Raw genomic sequence first — 19756 nt, forward strand, 5'->3', positions numbered from 1 at the left:
GATTGGGAAAAGGCCCACCTATTCCAGCATCCTGTTTTCAAAGTGGCCAAGCAGATGCCTGGGGGAAACCAGCAAGCAAGATTTCAGGCCAAGAGCCCTCTGCCCTCCTGTGCTTTCCAGAAACTAGTATTAAGAAGCATTATTGCCTAGGACCGCAAGGGCAGAGCACAGACACCAGCCTAATCCTTTTTTTCAAGCTATCCTAGTTGCTGGCAGTCACTGTCTCTTTGTTGGTTTTGTGCACTTAATTTGAAATTTGTACCAAGGTTGTACCACAGTCTCTCCATGTCAGCTTATGCATGAACACAATTACAGGGGCGCTATAAATTATTATCCCACTCACATACAAACCCTGACTGTAAGACTGGCATGTTTACACAATTCGCTTATAATACTGGCCACCCTTGGTCTTCATATGCCCAAGTCTATGTGAACAGGCTCTAGCCAGAGGAACTGTATATCATGATAACAGGTCCTTTGTCCCGAAAGTCCACCAAACTGGGGAGGTACATGCATCTACTGCATTTTGATGCTGGTGGAATGTATCACTCTGACTCAGTCTTTAGAAAAATAAAAGTAACATAAACTATTTAAATATATGAAGTATAATTAATGACGGGAAGCATTTCCATAGCCCCCTTCACCCATTTTTCTGGATTGGTGTACATCATTATTGTCACTTAAATCCTGCATTGGAAATAACACTAGAAATTTAAAAGCACAGAGGAAGAAAATCTGCCCCCACTACTTTATGAAAGGGATTCCAAAAACAAAGAGCTGCTTTGGAGAAGGCCTCACCCCTTCCTTCCTTCCTTCCTTCCTTCCTTCCTTCCTTCCTTCCTTCCTTCCTTCCTTCCTTCCTTCCTCCCTCCCTCCCTTCCTTCCTTCCTTCTTCCTGCCTGACCCTTCCTGCCTTTGGTCTCCTCTCCATCTTTTCCTCTTTTTCCCTCCACCATCCAGCCATCCATGTCCCCATCTCCTCTCCCCTGGAACTCACCAGATTTCTCCGAGGGCCCTGGGAGGGGATGCTCAGAGGTCGTAGGGAGGGATGCAGGAGACAGCTTGAGCAGGTCACCTGTCCATCTTCCTCCATCCATCCTGACCAGGTTTGCAGGTTCATTTTTTTAGGAGCGCAGAAGCCAGGGCATGTTGTAACTTCCTGGGTGGAAGGAAGAAGCAAATGGAGTCTCAGAGCTCCTGTAGGGATTCTGCCCGACAGTCTGCTGCCCCTGTAGAAGCCCCTATTGGGCACCCGCTTCCAAAGAGCCTCCACCCATTTTCAAACACCTTTGGCAATTCCTTCCGTCTGCCTGTCCCTTCTCCCTTCCCAAGGCTGGCATGGAATGGGCAGTAGTGGCCTTGTGGCAGTTGCCCAAAGGGCCACAATAAATGTGATAATGTGTACCCCTTTAAATCCTTGAGTGTGATTCTAAAACAGAAGTTATGGTAGCCTGTGCTTTATGAAACTGATTATTTTGCAAGTTGCCGCCCCCCAGTTGGGGCAGAAATACAGCTAATATGAGAATCACAAAGATACAGCTGAAAGCTGGAACATGAGTTGCCACATGATGCAAATGGCTGCATATAACACAGCTTACCAACATGCACAGCATCACAACGTAAAAGAACGCGGTAGGCATCAGAACATATTCAGCAGAAATAGCCAGTGCTTGTTAGAAATAGGAACATGTGCAGAAGTTCTTGCGGAAAGGGGGCAGGGCCTTCAAAGGTCTCATAATCGACCCAAAACAACAGATAAATTATATAAATACCACTGCCTGGACCACATATGTGGTGGAGGTGTGAGGAAATTAAGAAATTTTGGATAGCAGTATACGAAGAATCAAAGAAGATGTTGAAAATATCAATAACAAACAAACCAGAGACATATCTCCTTGGATTGACAGATGATGAGATACCGGGGGGGGGGGGGGATTTTCCGTATGCAAGTACAGCTGCTAGAATACTGATTGCTGCTAGGTGGAAGTCAAAAACAATACCCACAAACGTGGAATGGATTTGTAAACTAAATGAATATTTAATTCTGGCAAAATTAACTGCTATAATAAGAAATGAGTCGAATCAAAAACTTAAAAAGGAGTGGAAATTTTTTGATGAATATATGGCAAAATTTTGCTCAAAAAAAGATATGCTAATATGCCTAGATCGCTCACTTGCTCGGTCCCTGCTCCTGCCAACCTAGCAGTTCAAAAGCATGTCAAAGTGCAAGTAGATAAATAGGTACCACTTCAGCGGGAAGGTAAACGGCGTTTCCGTGCGCTGCTCTGGTTCGCCAGAAGCGGCTTAGTCATGCTGGCCACATGACTGTCTGCAGACAAATGCCAGCTCACTCGGCCAGTAAAGCAAGATGAGCGCCCCAACCCCAGAGTAGGCCATGACTGGACCTAATGGTCAGGGGTCCCTTTACCTTACCAATGCTAAAGAAACTGAACTTGACCTATTCTAGGAAGACTTACAACACCTTCTAGAACTGACACAAAAGAAGGATGTTCTTCTCATCCTAGGGGATTGGAATGCTAAAGTAGGGAGTCAAAGAGATAAAAGGAACAACTGGCAAGTTTGACCTTGGAGTTCAAAACGAAGCAGTGCAAAGGCTAATAGAGTTCTGTCAAGAAAACAAGCTGGTCATAACAAACACTCTTTTCCAATAACACATGAGATGACTCTACACATGCACATCACCAGATGGGCAGCATCGAAATTAAATTGATTATATTCTTTGCAGCCAAAGATGGAGAAGTTCTATACAGTCAGCAAAAACTAGACCTGGAGCTGACTGTGGATCAGATCATCAGCTTCTTAGAGCAAAATTCAAGCTTAAACTGAAGAAAGCAGGGAAAACCACTGGTTCAGTAAGATACAATCTAAATCAAATCCCTTATGAATACACAGTGGAAGAGAGGAACAGATTTAAGGATTTAGATTTGGTGGACAGAGTGCCTGAAGAACTATGGTTGGAGGCTCGAAGCATCATACAGGAGGCAGCAATGAAAACCATCCCAATGAAAAGGAAATTCAAGAAAGCAAAGTGGTTGTCCAATGAGGACTTACAAACCGCGGGGGACAGAAGGCAAGCAAAATGCAAGGGAGATAGTTAAAGATACATGAAATTGAAAGCAGACTTCCAACGAATAGCAAGGAGAGACAAGAGGGACTTCTTAAACGAGCAGTGCAAAGAAATAGAGGGAAACAATAGAATGGGAAATACCAGAGATCTGTTCAAGAAAATTGGAGATATTAAAGGAACATTTTATGCAAAGATTACCATAATAAAGGACAAAAGTAGCAAGGACCTTACAGAAGCAGAAGACATCAAGAAGAGGTGGCAAGAATACACAGAGGAATTATGCCAGGAAGATATGGATGTCCCATACACCCCAGGTAGTGTGACTGATGACCTTGAGCCAGACATCCTGGAGAGTGACGTCAAATGGGCTTTAGAAACCACTGCTAATAACAAGGCCAGTGGAAGTGATGACATTCCAGCGGAATCTTAAAAGATGATACTGTTAAGGTGCTACACTCAATATGCCAGCAAGTTTGGAAAACTCAGCAGTGGCCAGAGGATCAGAGAAGATCAGTCTAGAACGCAATGCCAAAGAAGGGCAGCGCCAAAGAATGCTCCAAGTACTGCACAATTGCGCTCATTTCACACACTAGCAAGGTTATGCTTAAAGTTCTACAAGGCAGGCTTAAGGAGTATGTAGACTGAGAACACCCAGAAGTGCAAGCTGGATTTTGGAGGGGCAGAGGAACCAGAGACCAAATTGCAACAATGAGCTGGATTAGGGAGAAAGCTAAAGAGTTCCAGAAAAACATCTTCTTCTGCTTCATTGACTACGTAAAAGCCTTTGACTGTGTGGACCACAGCAAACTATGGCAAGTTCTTAAAGAAATGGGAGTGCCTGACCACCTCATCTGTCTCCTGAGAAATCTCTATGTGGGACAAGAAGCAACAGTTAGAACGGGATATGGAACAACTGATTGGCTCAAAATTGGGAAAGGAGTACGACAAGGCTGTATATTGTCTCCTTGTCTACCGTATTTTTCGCCCCATAGGACGCACCAAGTTTTTTTGGGGGGGAAATAAAGGGGGGGGAATTATTTTTCCCCCGCGGCGCTTGTGGGGCTGGCAGCGGGGAGAAGCGCTCTTCTCCCCGCCGCCCGCCTGCAGACCAGGTCCGGGGACAGCGGGAAGACGCGCTGCGCCTCTCAGCTGTCCCCGGAGCTTGCGGGGCTGGAAGCGGGGAGAAGCGCTTGTCTCTCCACCGCCCGCTTGCAGACCAGGTCCGGGGACAGCGGGAAGACGCGCTGCGCCTCCCAGCTGCCCCCGGAGCTTGCGGGGCTGGCGGCGGGGAGAAGCACGCATCTCCCCGCCGTCAGCCTCCAAACCACATTAGGAGACAGCGGGATGGTGGCGTTCCGCCTCCCCGCTGTCACCCGACCTTGTGGGGCTGGCGCTGCGGCTCTCCTGAAGCCTGGAGAGCGAGAGGGGTCGGTGCACACCGACCCCTCCTCGCTTTCCAGGCTTCAGTGAAAGCCTGCATTTGCCCCATAGGACGCACACACATTTCCCCTTCATTTTTGGAGGGGAAGAAGTGCATCCTATAGGGCGAAAAATACGGTATTTAACTTATATGCAGAGGACGAGATAGTTGGACAGTGCTCTCAAAGCTACTAACACGAGTTCGACCAAAGTGCAGGAGGCAGTGGAAAACAGGAGTGCCTGGCGTGCTCTGGTCCATGGGGTCACAAAGAGTCAGACACGACTTAGTGTCTAAACAACAACGATGATGTCCAATCAGCATTCCCTAATGTAGAAGCAATTGTGAGAATGTTCCTCTGAATGATGACTGCAAATTGCCATTTGTGAAGATTCGTTTCTTGACTGAAGAGGATAAAAAATGAATTTGGAACAACAATGTCTCAAGATAAATTATGTTACTTCAGCCTCATGTATATAGAAAGTGACAAGCTAAGCAGTTTATCATTTGATGATATCATGAGTGACTTTGCTTTGCCAAAGGCAAGAAGGAAAGTATTGTAATTTAGATCATGTTTGTGTACTGTTTGTATACACAGTACACAATGAATCATGATAAAATTATACAGTTGAATGGGTACTGGGTAGATGCATTAATACAATTAGTCCTGTAAAATAATTTTAATGTACAGGTGTGTACAGTATTGGTATTATTTATAAATGCGACATATTACTAGAAATACTGTCTTTTACACTCACTAAGTGTAACAGGGTACAAAGGTCTGCTGTCCCAATGAAGAATGTGGACTATTATGGTAATATTGATACTGATATAAAAAAATGCATTGTATTAACTACAATTGCATTGTACAGGTTATAACATTTAATTTCATATTAATAATGCTATTTATAATTATTAGTAGTTTGCATCATATATTTACACCTATTATTATAGCAAGTTTCTAGGACTAGATCAGGAGTCTTTGTAAATTGTGTTTCTAAAGGAACTTTTGTTATTGCCAAATGCCAATGTGTTTGCATTATTAAGTTTGTTATGAATAACAAAATCATTTTAAGTTAGAGCTTAATAATTATTTCACTATTAATATACTTCGTAATTGTATTTCAGTTCAACAATTACTTTGCGAAAATACATACTCTGTTATGTGCAAATGGTTTTAGATACCTATTAGGTCCATAAATTACCATACAGCCTATATTCAACACAAAAAACAGCGACAATTTGTTGTTGACAAAGAACAGCTGGGCATATAAAAGGCCCCATGACCTCCAGTAGCTTAGGGCCTCATCAAACCTGCCCCCATTATTTTATGCAAGGAGTTCAAGGAACAAAGAGCTGCTTTGGAGGAGGCCTCAGCCCTTCCTTCTTCCTGCCAGGCCCCCCCTGCCTTTGTTTTCCTCCCCATCTTTTCCTCTTTCTCCCTCTGCCATCCAGCAGTCCATGTCCCCATCTCCTCTACAAAACGGAAGACTTGGATGTTTGGATGTTTTTGGTGTTTCTTATTTTGTTGGAAGCCGCACAATGGGGGCGGGGTATAAATAGCATTTATTTATTTATTTATATTATTATTACTACTATGGCGAGGCTGGTCTGCAATGCCCAACCCTCTCCCCTTTCCCGCCTCCTTCCCTGCAACTCCCATTGCCCCAGAGCCAAGCAGGAAGAAGCTTCTCTCTTTCCACAACGGAACACACACCCCTCCACCTTCAAGGCCCCATTAAGAGAAACAGCTCCCTTTCCTCCCTTCTCTTCTTCTCCCCGTCCCGGGGCTTCTCATCCTGGACCCCCCACCCCTTGCCAAGCCCCTTCCCTCCTTCCCCGCCGCTGGCTTTGCACTCACCCGAAATCCTGGCAGCAGCAGCGACCCTGGGCAGCGGGGGCGGGAATGGGAGCCCCCGCCTGGGAGGCAGGATATCTCTGGGGGATAATAGTCAGGGGAAAACCTTGCAGTACCCAGCCAATGGGGAGAGGAGGGAGGGAACCTGGGCTTCAAGTACAGGGAACAGATGCTCGTTGCCTTAAAGATTGAAGGCAGAGAGTGGAAGCTGCTGGGGGAGGGGCGGCTGCTCGATACTGACTTGGGAAAGGGGGCGCGGCTTAAGCAGAACAGCTGACCCGCCCCCTCTGCCGTCCTGCACTGTCCTTGTCCTGCAAGGAATCCGGTGAGTGCAAAGCGCCTTGGGGTGCTTTGGGGGGTGTTTGTGTGCAATGCAATGCAATACCCATAATTGGGGTTGGGGGTGGAGACAGAGCAGGCAGGGAAGCGGTGGGTCAAGTGTGGGGGTATTGCAGCTCATTCATCCTGGTTGCAAATAAGAGACAGGGGCCTCTGCCTGAAGATTCTCTCTCTCTCTCTCTCTCTCTCTCTCTCTCTCTCTCTCTCTCTCTCTCTCTCACACACACACACACACACACACACACACATTCGTCTGCATGCACACACACACAGATCACATGAAGAGCCCTGTAGTTTGATCAATCCCATCTAGTCCCGCACCCTGTTAGAATCATAGAAATGGAGAGGTGGAAGGGGATCCTGAGAGTCCAACCCCCTGCACTGCAGTAATCTCAGCATTGCGTGGCGAGTTCCCGCCCCACACCAGGATAAATAAAGACACAAGACACCATAATTTAAGGTTAAATGGGCGAATTAGGCCACAACTTTATTGAATTCAGGAATGAGAGGCATTGGCTTAGGCATTGGTCCTATCCGGCTCCAGCCCATTTGCTGGAGACACGGGAAGGGTTAACACCATAGAGGGGGAGTCTCCTGCTGAGCTCCGTCACCACTGGGGGGGGCGTGCTTTTGGCCCCCACCTCCATAGGCTTCGGACAGGGTCACGCCCCCCCCCCCCGGGCGTGGTGATGGCGTTCCTCCCCCCCCACATCCTCTTAACCCCTTCTTACCAATGCCTAACCGCCACACGAGCAATCGCTCACCGCCAATACTCTCCTGCCTGAAACCAATCCCTTATCCCCTTTGCTATATCCATCAGCCAAATATCATTTCCAGCATCCGAGAGATGCACGCCATCAGCCAAATATCATTTCCTGCATCCGAAAGATGCACGCCATCAAGCCGGTAGAGGGCCTCACAGTTGAAACGTATCCCCGGGTGGTCAATGACCCTCCCACCCAGGGCTGCCACTGTACGCACCACCACCCGATCCAAGACTTTTCTAGCCCTATTTATGGCTATCGGGCACCTGCAATCTCTCCAAACCCGCCTCTCCATCAACAAGGCCCAAATAAAATAATAGTGACATTTGGGTAAGAGGCCTTAAGTTCCTCAAAGTCACTAAAGATATGCCACATCAAGTCGACTGCCTTTCTGTAAGCTAACTCATTTTCGCCTAACTGGATAACTAAAGCATCTGGGGGGCCCTCCGCTGCCGCTCTGGCCCTAATAGCGGACAACATTTCGGCCCAGCACATTCCCCTCCGAGAGATCCAAGATATATTGATGTAGTTAAGGTGCGGCCTGAGACCGGAATTGATGGCGCGGACCCTGGCCCAATGCACAATGCTGTGCCCGATTATCCAGATGCGCGCCCTCATAGCTCCTGCACCCTAGGTCCCCGTTAACGGCATGGTTTCTATCCCAGTGGACGGTGCAGGGCCTATACTCCAAATATGCACCACAACGTCACCTGAAAGCAAAAGAAGGTAACAAAGCCAGGTCAGGTATACTGTGATCAGTCACAAGGTCTTACGAATATATCCTTTATATGCATCAGACTTCCACTGCCCCCAAGTCCCTCATCCTTTCCGCTGAGAGTCCCAAATGCACTGCTGTGGTGGCAGCCCCAATCCTAAAGGAGTTAACTGCGAATTCAGCTGAGGGTAAACCGCAGGCAGCAATTGCCCTTCGCATAACGCGCGTGGACTGATGCCATGCAAAGCCGGAGCCATCCCAATGTTTGAGGAATGGACCTGAGACGGTTGGTATCACGTACATGAAATGTTTAGTGTCCTTTACTGCTGATCGGTTTTGGAACATTGGACATGCAGGACTAAATTGGATCTGAACAAGGTCAGGTCTCTCAAACTACCCCGGGCAGCGGAATCTGGTTGGCCCTTACAAACTACTTCGCCACTGCCAAAGGCAACGGAGTATGCAGCTGTAAATAACTGGGCCTTGTCCTCGGACCAACAGATACTTCTTAATTTTTTATTTTATTTTATTTTTTATTATTATTATTATTTTACTTTTATTTATTTATTTATTTATTTAAGTATTGGCATAGAATGTCATAAGTTAAGGGCCTTCTACCATCACTTTTAGGAGGCTGCAGCCTGCGCTAGCCCTACAGTGCCCTTCACACTAAGAAGGCTACACCAGGGTCTCTGGATTAAACAACCTTACAGAAAAAGGAGATTGCCGCCTACTGGATGTTTAAGAGTCTTTGCTGCACGACCCAGCACCCTCCAATGTACCAAGTATTGCAGAGCTTCAGCCTTGGTAGGAGGTGTGTCAAGCCTAGGATTTTTTAATTTGCCTTGAGGTATGTCAAGCCTAGCTTCTTCGTTTTTTACTATTATTATTATTATTACTATTATTATTAATTTACAAATTTGCCTTGAAACTCCATCAAGTCCACCCAAGCCTTTTTATAAGATCTAATCATGGACAGGGCTCCTGAAGCTAATACTCCCTTCAGGACATCACATTCCCAAGGCTCCAATGGCTGTGGCAATTTGCTGCGCCTGGGCATCTTTTTTTTTTTTTTTTAAGGTTAAATGGTGCTGGAAGGAAAGCACACAAACACACACACAGTGATTTTAGCTCAATTACAGCTCCGGTGTTAAACTGCAACAGCTGGAATGGAGCGCAAAGGGGGAAACCCCCAGAAGGAGAAAAGCCCCAAATTGGTTTCAGCTCCAAAACTAGAGATAACAACTCCTGAAAATCAAGCAGTTTAGAAATCAAGCAACACCAGCAGCGAATGCTGGAAATTCTCTGTAAAAGAAAGGGATCTTTTTCTGTGAAGCTACAGCATAGGATTGGAGCCCAAGAGCATCTCTCCCCTTTGGCGGCTTCCGGGAACTGCTATCAATTAAGCATAATAATATTAATATTACAACAACATTATTTATACCTGCTCATCTGGCTGGGTTTCCCCAGCCACTAGGGCAGCTCCCAACAGAATATTTTTAAAAAACCAATGAAACAGCTCCAATGAAAGCTTCTCCATACAGGGCTGCCTTCAGATGTCTTATAAAAGTCAGATAGATGCTTATTTCCTGGACATCTGACGGGAGAGCATTCCAGAGTGGGTGCCACTACCAAGAAGGCCCGCTGCCTGGTTCCCTGTCATTGAGTTGATATAGAGCAGGGGTGCCCAAACTTTTTTCAAAGAGGGCCAGATTTGATGAAGTGAACATGCGTGAGGGCCGACCAAAGTTGTTGACCTTTTTTAAGGATTGAAGTTGTTTAGCTTTCTTCTTTTTTCACAATTTTACCCCAAAGTTGTTGAGCTTTGGGATAGAAGCTGCAACCTTGGTGTTATCAGCACTACCCCTCTAACCAACTCAGCTATCCAGGTCCTCACTGGACCCTAAAAGAAACAATAATGCACAGAATTAAAACAGCACCATGTCTGTTTATAGCAACAAAATGCACAGATGAGAAAAACTGGCTATAGACACATTACATGAGAGGCACACATTGGCTTATGCACACAAAATAATTCTGTATGTTTCCAACTGCAAATTTCTCAGGAGAGGAGAAGAGAGAAATGAGTAGACATTTCCCCCATTCTCAGAAATACATACTGATAGAAACTCCATATTCAATTAAACATTTAGTGATATGAGGACACGAGTTGTCAGCATCGCCCTTGAGCCAGTGCACCAACTGGACTCATGCACCTCAACCCCGACTGGGCTAGGTGAGCTGGGTAGCACCGCCAGAGACCTCCTTTCTCACAGGAACAGGTCACAGTGCTGTGGACTCACAGCTTAGAGCTGAGAGCACCGGATTCACTGTCTCAATAATACAGTCGTTGCGCAGCAGAGTTTTGCAGAGTCTTGCAGAGTATAAACCACTCGGAGAGCAGCTCTGTAGAATATCTTCCTTTTATTCTGTAACTACAACTATGATACAAAACTATATACAGAGCTGAATATTCTAAGCATAAATCAATGCTACACTGAGAGTCTGCAGCTGCTCTTAGCAGCAACCTTATCTCTAGACACGATCTCTAACACTCTCTCTCTCTCCGATACACTGACTGACTGACTCTCTCTCACTCACACACACTCAGATGTGGTGCTGGGCAGAATAAGTAGATAGCAGGACACGCCTCCTGCTCTCTGGAGAGTCAGCAGAGACCATCAGGAGATAATCAGGAGATTCTTGGGTATGGGAGGGGTGAGATCTCCTCACGAGTAGGTGTGGAACTCTAAAATATCCTGCGTAAGATGATTCCACCTCTAGTTTGAAGATGGACATAGGATGATGGAGGCTATAAGGAACAGAATTTGTGCCTTTCATGATCTGTGTCTCACTACCTGATTGGAATAACTGTGGCCACTGATTTATTTCTGGACAAATTAGCTGGTGATAGGGCCATTTTGGGTGGGTGGGTGGGAGAGAAAACAAACTTTGATGCTTGAGATGAAGTCACTTTAATAACTTGATCGCACAGCTTGATTGTTTGAACGTGTTTTGTGATATTTTAGGGACAATAGTTACACAACCACGATTTTAACTGTTGCTAATTTGCTGCGTTTCGTTAACAGAGGCTCAGCTTTTCTTTGTCTCCATTCCTCCCAGGGCATTCGGCTTTTCACACACATTCGTCAGCCGTTTTACTCCTCCACAAATACAAGACCCTCCTTGCTTTGTTAATGTCTCATTCACTCACACTCTGCCTACATCACTTTGCTGCCATTCAGCCTCTCCCCTGAGCTCCCTTCAATTCCCCCCACCAACACTCCCAATTATCTCTCTCTGCAACCCACACAGCACCCCCCCACACCATCTTCTCCCAGTTTTTTTGCTCTGGTTTCTCCATACCCCCTGCCCCCAGAATCCAACCTCAGGTGCAATTCTCTACCAGCCCCTCATAACTTCTCTTCGTCCCATAGATTTTGCCCCCCAATCCCGGTTTTTAAAAGAGCGAGTGAGCAGTCCTCGATTCTACTCCCACAGGCACCCTTCCTCCCCAACCATCCCTTTTTTCCTGCACTCCCCCCAGTCCACTTCCCAAAGGTTGCCACCTTTTCCTTGGCACCTGCTCTGCACCCTTTTAACAGCACGAAATCCAGCAGGGTGCCATTTTCCCTATTCCTTCGATTGCTGGATTTCTGCTTACACCTCTTGCCAAGGGGGAGGGAAAGAAGGAGTGGCAACCCTGAACTTGCCTTGGATCCTTCACCCCCCCCAACCCCTCACTAGACACACAGCTCTCTTCTCCAGATCACCTACTTTAAAGTCTCTGTTCCTTTCCACGCCAACCTGCTCTGCCTCATATTTTGGTGTCAACCCACCTGCAAAAACCCCTCACGTCCAAGCTTGTAAAAAGGCAAGCAAGACCCATCACCACTATCGCCTGTGCGCTGCTCTTTAGGGTGAGCTCTCACTTCCTGGCTCCTCCAGACGTCCCCCCCCCCTTAAAGTGATTGAAGGCTCTTTCTTCCTTCCTTCCTTCCTTCTCTCTCTCTCTCTCTCTCTCTCTCTCTCTTTCTCTTTCTTTCCCTCCCCTCTCTCTCGGGCACCGCGCCCTCCTCCCGACCCTGCCGCACTTCCTCAGCGAGGAGAACCACAGAATTGTAGTCAGACGGGACCCCCCCAAAGGTCCTTTAGTCCAACCCCCTGCGATGCAGCAATCTCCACTGAAGCATCCATGGTAGAAGTCCCCTCTCAGCCTCTCCCACGTTCCGCCACACGTCCATCCACCGGCCGCTCCAAGGCTCCTCCCGCAGGGCCAGAAATGCTCTGAGGGCGCAGCCATCCCTCTCCTACCCTTTTCCCACCCGCCCCATAGTAAGCAAACAGGAGCTGGATCGCGCACTGCCCCCGGGGTCGGTCCTCCTGCAACCCCTTTCCCACCCACCCGCGTTTCAATTCCCTCCGAGCTGCAGCAGGACTCCGGAGCTGCTGGACGAGGAGCTCGGCGCAAGCGGATGGAAGTCCCGGGGAGCAGCTCCGTCACCTCCGCTCCCCTCTCTCCTACTGCCGGAGCGGAGCCACGGCCCCGGAGCCCCAGGCGCTCCCAGCCCCACCCCCCGGCGCACATTGGTCCGAGGAGGCCCCGTGGGCGGAGACTGGCGAGCCGGTATTAAAAATCACATGGGCAGCGTTCAAAAGAGAGGCAGTAGCGAGAAAAAAAAGCAAGAATAAAAGGTGAAGACTGGCGGCCGCCGCCGGCTACACGGGCCACATGACGAGGTCTGGCGGGCCGGATGCAGCCTGCGGGCCTTGTGTTTGACACCCGTGATATAGAGCATCTGTCCTAAATTTGTCGGCTTCTGTCAAAGAAGCAGAATCAGGACATTTTTAATGTCTGATGTCTTATTATGTTTTTATATTTTGCTGGAAGTCATCCAACTTTCCTGGAGAACAACAACAACAACAGTAATTATACCACTTGTTCAATCTGAAAATTTATTTGTACCAGTGCATTTGGGAGCATCAGAATAACTTGATTTAATATATTCATACAAAAGCTTTGCTCCCGATTCATTGCAATCCTACCAGCTGAATTTGATCTGAGTCCTGGGATAACTCAGTTGGTAGAGCATGAGACTCTCGGGGTTGTGGGTTCGAGCCCCACCTCGTCGAAAAGATTTCTGCATCGCAGGGGGTTCGGCTAGAGGACCCTCTTGGTCCCTTCCAACTCTATGATTCTGTGGTCTATGAACCTCACTTATTCACAATGAGGGCACCGCCACAATTTTTTATTAAGCAATTTTTTGTATAATAGGAGTTTGCCTTTGTAAAATTGGAGAGCGAAAGGAGAAGGAATCTTAGGGTGGGCTTTTTTTGTGGGGGACATGAGCTGGACCATCAAGAAGGCTGATCGCCGAAGAATTGATGCTTTTGAATTATGGTGCTGGAGGAGACTCTTGAGGGTCCCATGGACTGCAAAAAGATCAAACCTATCAATTCTTAAGGAAATCAGACCTGAGTGCTCACTGGAAGGGCAGATCGTGAAGTTGAGGCTCCAGTACTTTGGCCACCTCATGAGAAGAGAAGACTCCCTGGAAAAGACCCTGATGTTAGGAAAGATGGAGGGCACAAGGAGAAGGGGACGACAGAGGACGAGATGGTTGGACAGTGTTCTCGAAGCTACCAGCATGAGTTTGACCAAACTGCAGGAGGCAGTGGAAGACAGGAGTGCCTGGCGTGCTCTGGTCCAGGCGGTCACGAAGAGTCGGACATGACTAAACAACAACATGACTTTGCTAGTCAGCGGGCAGAAGGAGCTTGGGTCTGTGGGATATGAAAGTCATAGCAGTCAGGTACAACATTCCTAGAGTGGACATGCTAGGGGATGCTTTGTGCCACACAGGAGAAAACTTCCTGGGACAAGCGCTTCCTCTACATGTGACTTGAAATAGGTGTGGCCTATTCTGGGTGGAGGAGCACAATGCTCCGTGTGCTTCATTCTTTCTTCTCCATTTTGTTTTTTTTCTATGTGTTAGGAGAAATGACTGCTCAGTCGCAGTCACTTGGGACTAACTCCCTTAGATTATAGAATTTTCCTATGTAATTTTGGTTGTTTATATTTATATGTACCTGTTTAAAGCAAAATAAAAGTTATAAAAAAAACATAAAACAAAAAGAAAATGAATGAACTACCTGTATATTGATTTTAATAAGATTGTCATGTCTGCACTTTTAAAGAGGGATAACAAGGGATCTTATAAGGAATCTTAATTAGTGAGGCTCAGACTGAAGGGACAGGATACCCAAATCCTGTCTGTGAAATCACCCCAGGCTTCAATAATCACAACAGGCCTCAAAACTGTCCAAAACTCCTTTTGTCTTCTAAAAATCCAAAACAGCTTTTCTCTGCTCTCCTCTGCTCTATCACAAGATGCTGTGCATAGGCAAAATGTTACTTTTAAAGGCTAGTGAATAGGCTCTGTTCATAGCAGGTCTGAGAAACTGAATCTGATCTCATTCTAGTTGCAACATCTCTGGACATGCTGAACCACTCTCATTCCCCTTTTCCTGGGAAGGGCGCCAAGAGTCCAATAGTCCCAAGACAGCTTTCTGTTCATGCTCAGAGGAACTCATGGGGCAGGACTCTGGGAGGAGGAGAAAGGGGGCCGGATCTTGTGCACATGATTGTGAACTCGTGCATGCTTTTTGTGACTTATCACACTTGCTCCTTCTACCAGTTCATGGATGGTAGAAATAAAAGCCTTTTCTCCGAAACTATTCCTTGAGTGTCTGTTGACTCCCACTTCCCTTTCCCAGGCGCAATACTTTTCCCACCCGAGGGCAAAGCCTCATAAGGCTACAAGACGAGCCTGCAACAAGCTTACCGTTGTGCAAATTTGAAAAGGAGAATGTTCGAACTATGCTAAGATATAGAACTTGTTAACGCAAGTTAGTAAGGATATCATCAAATAATATATCCTCTCCTGCCTTTCTAAACATTCCCACAGGTCAGTCCCTAGCTAGAGATCTGCCATTCCCTTGTCTCAGTCCAGATTTGGGTCTCTGCCTCCTGGGATTTTAGACACACATGGTCGCCACATGTTGACTGCAGCAGGCAATGGCTCCCTCATGTGTTTGAACAGCCATTGGGGGTCAGTCTCAAACACCACAGAGATTGGGCGTTGCTTTGACGAATATCCTGCAACAAACCACCTTCCTGAGCCCTCTGGTCTCTCCCACTGCCAATAAAAATAAAATACCTGCTTACCTGACGCTGACACAAAAGCTCACATACTATAGAAATGAATGAAATGTTTATTTCTTTCTCGCTTTCCTTCCCTCTCTCTCCCCACTTTTCTTCCCCCTCCCAACTCCATACTGCTTAGAAGAGTACTGTCTCACTCTTAATAGGACTGATTTGTTTGAAGGATTCTGTGACTTGAAAACAGGGACTCTGGGTGTACCCAAGAATTTAATAAAAACATTTTAAAAAACAAGTCTCTCTCATCCATTAACATTCTTCAGTGCAGCTTCATTGGAAAGCCATGGAATGTGATCCTGCAAAGGGCCAGTCTAGGAATTAGGGCTGCCACCTTGTTTTGCACCTAAGAGGCAGACAATATGTGGTAGGTAAATAAGACGTTTTAGGTTGTAGTTGAGGAAATTTCCTCTAAGCCCCCAAACACACTCTAGAAAGCACATAGATAACATGTACGCAGCAGGTTTACTATCACCTTATAACATGTCCTGTATGGAGCAGTTACGGAAATCTCAGTATGGTGCCTATCTGTTATTCTGAGATGTGGGCTGCAGTACAAAATAACAGTTTTTGTGCAGCCTGGGCCTATGCATATTTAGGAGTCCCATTCGGTATTTTAAGGAGTGGGATCAAGGGTTTCCTGACCCACTTCTTACAATGTATGGAGTAGCTTACAGCAAAAAAAAAGCCTAATGACTCTTCTGGGTAACTGAATGAATTATTTTAATAAAAATTTAAATGGGGAGCATATTTTACATTGTCATGTTCATGCAAACACGGTTCCACTCCAACCTCACTTAGTCCCCATTTCCCCCTCTATAAAGAGTTCTTTATACAGAAATCTCCTGAACAGAAGTCTCTCTATTTACATGCATAGGGACGGATCACTCTCTGTCTGCCTTATGGCACCCTTGTCTTTTGCAGTGTCCTGCATTCTCCTCACAGACACACAGAAACAGGGAACAGGGATATGCAGCAACAGCAGCAGCCAGCCAGACTCACTACAGCTCCCAGAATGCTTTGGGGGAATCCATGACTGACTGAAGTGGTACTAGAATGATTTAAATATGGTGTGGATGTGGAGAAGGCAAGCAATCAGGGGTGACAGTGAACAAATGGAGCCCACAATGGCAGCCTCCAGTGCCGTTTTCTGTTCCTCACAGGGCAACACAGCACTCGTCCCCACTGCCTGCCTTCTGAGATCTGGGATCGTTGCCATGGACAGCTTGTGACACAGCATTGTAGGGCAAGGCTGTTTCAAGGGAAGGTGGGGAAATGCATTTCTGCTATGGTCAAGGTTAAGTAACTGAATAGCTTTCATTTTGCTTTTCAATCACTTCTGTGACGCTCATGCTGTGTGTCACAATTTTGGGAGCCCAGTTACGCAAACGAAACTCATTCTAGCTTGACCCTTTTGTATCCCAATGCAGAGCACTGTATTCAGATTATTATTTTGTTGCCACCCTTCACTATAAGGCCCCACCCTCAGCAGTTAAAAGCGATATGATAATGCTATTAAAATCAATTAAAATGATTTACATTCTTTATACATAAAGAATGCAAGCAGGATGAAAAAAGTATCCTGGCAACACACCTCCCCTCTGCCCAAAATCCAACACGAGGCAGAGTCCTGCGGGCCTATATAGCAGGGCTCAGCAAAAAGCAACCATGGGCCTTGATTTATTTAAGAAACATTCTACTTTTCTGCTGCCATATCCTTCCTTTCTTCCATCATGAAACTCAAGGTGGTATACGTGTGGCCTCCTCCCAAGACCCAGGACTGCTTAGCCTAGGCAACAATATATCCTACAAGCCGGTGTCATTCAATCCTGGGTCCCTAGATGTTGTTGGACTACAACTCCCATCATCCCCGGCGCTCTTAGTCAACAAGGACCCAACTCTGATGAACTCGGTCTTAGGCCGGAGCCTGCAAGTAAGTGTGGGAACCTTTGGCCCTCCAGATGTTGGTGAATTTCAACCCCTGGAGTTGGCCTCGGGAAGAGGGGGGGCAGCATCGTAGCCCATTTTGACGGGAACCTGCAGCAGTATCCTAACTTCAGAGCAGACATAGTTTTTGCGCTCAAATTGCTTTTGAAAGACTTTAGAGATGAGGAGGAGAAAGTGGGCTTCATAATAACTCATCTGCATGGGGAAGCTAAATCGTGGCTGCGCACTTTATGGCGCGAAAATGACCCCGCCCTCAATGATTCATACGCATTTCTCAAAGCTATGGACGCTTGTTTTAAATCGACGGTAGATGTGGATGTAGCCAGGAGGGAAATGCATGGGCTGAAGCAGGGCAAAGGCACTGTAAGACAATATCACTCCCGCTTTTTTGCGTTTGTAAATGTGCTCGGTTGGGAGAAGAACTCCGCTGCCGTAAGAGATCTGTTCTGGGAAGGACTAAATGGGGCTGTGAAAGATGAGCTGGCAAGGGGGGAGAGACCTACCAGCACCACGGAAGTCATACAAAAAGCCCTGGCGGTAGGCGTGCGCCTGGAAGAACGCCCTTGGAACAGGAATGAGGGAGGTTTAGGGCGCACACAAGCCAGGACAACTCCTTTCCTACCCAGAGAGACGGGACGCGCGGAATCCACGCCTCCATTGGGGAGGGGAGAAGAACCAATGGAGATAGGTGGTGCTAGGGCTCAGACAGCAACCAGAGCCCAAACACCAGGAACAGTCAAGGCGAAGGCTCCTAGAGGGAACAGGAAGTGCTACATCTGCGACAGTGCGCAGGGATCGCTCTCGGGGTTTGGCACGGACCGCTCTTATTGGTGGGACAATCAACCGGAAGTTGGGTGGAGCAGGGGACTCTTACACGCAACCTCGCCCGAGGTGACAGGGGGAGAGAAGGACATGGACGGGTTGGGGGAGGATCCTGCATTCAAGCACAGCTGCAGAGAGATGGAAGCAGAGGAGATCGACGTCGACGAGCCTATTACGAGCTGGCCGGATCCAGATGACCGGCTGCACACCAGGGGGAGAGAACAGTATCCCGCACTCACCCCCGCAGCACTGGAGCACCCGGAACCCGTACCCGAAGAGAGGGAGGGGGAAGGGGGGCTTCGAGGGGGGATGGATGTCAGGGGCTCAGGAGCAGAGGCACAGGGGAGAGAGGAAATGGAGAGCAGGGGGAGGAATCTGAGGGCAGCGGAGGGCAGAATGACAGTGACCCGAGAGATTCCATGAGCCTCTCCAGTGAATCAGAAGATTCCCAGAAGGGGGCGCCGATGGCCAGGGCAAGGGGGGTCCCAGGGGGGACACACCAGAAGCAGGGGGCCAGCGGAGACTCCCAAAGCAGTAGCTGGAAATCAGGACCAGCTTCCCCACCAGAGCGTAGTGGGGGGGAAGAGCCCCATAGGTCAGAGTCAGCGTCTCCTCCGGCAAGCAGGGAGGAGGAGTCAGGCCCAGCTAGCATCCCTGAAGAGGGAAGCAGCGACAGGAGCAGTATAACGGTCAGAAGGAAGGTGGCAGGCTGGGCGCGCGCGCCAAGTTCAAATGTACAGGCGCGCGGGACAGCAGAAAACCCGGATTGGGAACCAGGTCCTAAAGCCCGCCGGAGGGAGGGGGAAGACTCAGGGGACTCAGCGTCAGAAGAGTCTAGGAAGGGCAAGACCTCGGCGGACAAGCGGACCCAGAGGAGGAGGGAACAGAGAAAGAGGTGGAGCAAGGCTAGGGTCTTAAACTGGTGTCTGGGGGGAGGAGACTCAGACGGAGCTTCGGCGGTCTAGGGTTTAAGACGTAGAGCTGCGCGCCGTGGCTGTAAATGAGAAACTGAACTTTAATAAAGACTATTTTATATAACAACGGACTGGCGTTGGTCCTCTGTGAGCTGGGACCTGAGGCAGCCCTGACAATATGAAAAACAAATCATGGATTGAGAACACAATGTTTTGTAAAGTTAAGAAGGTATTTTTTAAAAAAAAAAATTGTTTATCTCTGTTCTGAAATCTGCTTTTAAAGTAAATTGTGTCAATATATTTGGGTTTGTTTATAAGGCAGAAGTGACGAGCTGCTCCCTAAAAGTGAGCTCTGTATCAACAAAAGTTTTACCTATAATTATTCATAATGAAAAGTTGTAAGAAACGTGAGATTTTGCACCCTTGAGCTTTTGAACTACACCTCTCATCAATCTTGACCATATGGGCTGAGGCTTATGGGAGTTGTTGCCCAACATCTGAGCAACCCCATGTTGGATATCCCTGCTCTATACTTTTTAAATTTAATTTCTATAACACTTTATAATTTTAAGAAAAACCTCAAAGCAATTTACAGCATACTAAATCAATAAAACATACCGTAGTTTTCGCTCCATGATACACATTTTTTTCCTCCTAGAAAGTAAGGGGAAAT

General features: G+C 47.3%; 2 protein-coding genes across 4 annotated transcripts in view; both read right to left on the bottom strand.

The window, feature by feature from the left end:
- The window catches only part of LOC309362400 (uncharacterized protein), a gene marked incomplete at its 3' end in the record, with an annotated part of 151637 nt that overhangs the window by 40103 nt on the left and 91778 nt on the right, over nucleotides 1–19756 (bottom strand). The gene's annotated exons all lie outside the window — the stretch shown is intronic.
- Nucleotides 1–19756, bottom strand: part of LOC309362403 (uncharacterized protein) — a 44179-nt gene that overhangs the window by 5017 nt on the left and 19406 nt on the right. The window contains exons 1-2 of one of the 3 annotated variants that reach the window (XM_081931747.1): nucleotides 6367–6588; nucleotides 998–1159 (exon numbers count right to left, since the gene is read on the bottom strand). In XM_081931747.1, the coding sequence (XP_081787873.1) occupies nucleotides 998–1097 (100 nt within the window). In that variant the 5' untranslated portion in view covers nucleotides 1098–1159; nucleotides 6367–6588. Of the gene's footprint in view, nucleotides 1–997; nucleotides 1160–6366; nucleotides 6590–19756 lie in introns of those variants that run through there. The other 2 variants (XM_081931748.1, XM_081931749.1) reach the window with 2 other exon arrangements.

This window comes from Podarcis melisellensis (genome assembly GCF_964234715.1).
Source record: "Podarcis melisellensis genome assembly, contig: HAP1_SCAFFOLD_154, whole genome shotgun sequence".
In the NCBI taxonomy this organism is placed as follows: Eukaryota; Metazoa; Chordata; class Lepidosauria; order Squamata; family Lacertidae; genus Podarcis; species Podarcis melisellensis.